The sequence below is a fragment of the Setaria viridis genome, chromosome 7, assembly GCF_005286985.2.
Source record: "Setaria viridis chromosome 7, Setaria_viridis_v4.0, whole genome shotgun sequence".
NCBI lineage: Eukaryota > Viridiplantae > Streptophyta > Magnoliopsida > Poales > Poaceae > Setaria > Setaria viridis.
In genome coordinates, this window is record NC_048269.2 from 11,467,424 (window position 1) to 11,469,558 (window position 2,135).

The 2,135-nt window shown below is 55.6% G+C and overlaps 1 protein-coding gene across 1 annotated transcript; it reads left to right on the forward strand.

The window, feature by feature from the left end:
- LOC117862889 (F-box protein At4g22280) lies at positions 1-2,135 on the forward strand. The gene is made up of 3 exons (XM_034746439.2): positions 1-1,105; positions 1,221-1,370; positions 1,459-2,135. The coding sequence occupies exons 1-3, from the start codon at positions 68-70 to the stop codon at positions 1,843-1,845; spliced, it is 1,575 nt and encodes a 524-aa protein (XP_034602330.1). The 5' UTR covers positions 1-67; the 3' UTR covers positions 1,846-2,135.

Consider the following 2,135-nt stretch of genomic DNA (forward strand, 5'->3'; position numbering starts at 1 on the left):
TTTCCCTGTGGCATCTCACGGGCAGCAACACAGCACTCGGCAGCCACACACTTCTCGCTCCTGCGCTATGGCCAACCGGGCGCCGCCATTCCTCGCGGACCGCGAGACGCCGTCCATCGCTCGCCGCCATGGCATGGAGCAGCAGCTGGAAGAGGGTACAGAAGGCATCCTCGCCCACATCCTCTGCACCATCCCTGGCCCGCCCGTCTCCGCCGACGCCCACCTCTGCATCCTCCTCGACTCCGACGGCGGCGGCGTCGACCGCGTCAGCCTCCTCCCCGACGCGCTCCTCCGCGACATCGTCTCGCGCCTCCCCATCAAGGACGCCGCCCGCACCGCCGCGCTCTCCCGCCGCTGGCGCCCCATCTGGCTCTCCACCCCGCTCGTCCTCGACGACACCCACCTCCTCCCGGCGGGCCGCGACGAGATCCCGAGGCACGTCAAGGTCGCCCAATCGAGCGCCGTCGCCGCCGCCGTTTCCCACATCCTCGCCACGCACCCGGGCCCCTTCCGCTGCATCCGCCTCGCGTGCTGCCACATGGACGAGGACCACGGCCGGGTCGCACGCTGGCTCCAGCTCCTCGCCGTCAAGGGCGTCCAGGAGCTCTTCCTCATCAACCGCCGCCTGTCTCCGTTCACCATCACCACGCACATGCCCGCCACGTTCTTCAGCATAGCCACGCTCACCCGCCTCTACCTCGGCTTCTGGAGGTTCCCCGACACGGCAGACCTCCCGCGCGGCGCCGCTTTCCCTCACCTCCGGGAGCTCGGCCTCTGCAGCGTCGTCATCGAGAGCCGCGACATGGACTTCATCCTCGCCAGGAGCCCCGTGCTCGAGATCCTCTTCTTGCAAGGCCACATGTGTCCCCCGCTGCATCTCCGGCTCGTCAGCCACAGCCTCCGGTGCGTGCAGATCCACTGGTCTCATGTGGAGACCATCGCCGTGGTGGATGCGCCGTGCCTCGAGCGGCTCATCCTGAGCGGAGATTGGAGAAAGAAAGGCAAGGGCACCAGGATCAAGCTTGTTCATGCCCCAGTGCTGCGCTTATTTGGGTACTTTGAGCCTGAAAAGCATGCTCTACATATCGGCAATACCACCATCAAGGTGAGTGCTTTGCATCTCCCGTTTCTGATCTTGGTTATCTTTTCCATACGCTTCAACATGTTAATATGTGACCTTTCTTGAACTGTGTTTTTGGCTGGATTGGATTGCTTTGCAGGCTGGCACATTGATGAATGCAAGTGCTATATATATGGTCCCAGCTACCAAGATCCTGGCCTTGCAAGTTCGTTTTGGAGTCCGCAATGATGCCAAGATGTTGCCCAGCTTCTTCAGATGCTTCCCCAATGTCGAGAGGCTGCATATTTATGTGAGACTCAGCTCCTGCACAGTTTAGCATTAATTTGCTGCATGATTCAGCTCTTGCTGAATTTTGTAATGTTTTAATCAATATGCAGTCTAAGAAAACTGATGAACCCACTGGCAAGCTCAACCTCAAGTTCTGGCAGGAGGCAGGTGCCATCGAGTGTGTTAGATCACATATCAACCAGTTGATATTGCATGATTTCCGAGGGGAGAAGAATGAGCTTGCCTTCCTGAAGTTCTTCATTGAGAGTGCGCAGATGCTGAAGAACCTGGTGATTGTGTGTGCTAAAGGGTGTTTCAATTCGAAGGCTGAGGTGAATTCCAAACTGCAGACTCTGTTCGCTGGAAAGAAGGCCAGTAAATGCTGTTTACCACTGGTTTATGAGAGCGCGTTTCCTGAAGGAGGTTTCCCCTGGAACTTGCAAAGAGCATCTGATTTTTCTCGTGATGACCCTTTTGGGTTCCTTGCACTAGTTTAATTTCTCCGGAATCGTTATCTACACTGCAAGGCACTGTTTCTGGATCGTCAGCTTTTTGCTTGTTTCCCCACTTTTGAAGGCTGGGCTGGGTTCTTGGTTCTACTAGCAGTCTTGCATCATTAGCTTCATGTGTTGAAGTTGCACTAATGCTTGTGCAAATGACTAATGCTACTTTAGACAGACGTTGTTTTCTGGATTTCAGTTATATAAATTAGCGTGTTTGTGTTTCATGTGATCTTTGTAGCATGGCGGCCGGCTTACCATGATGATATATATCTCAGATTCTGCTA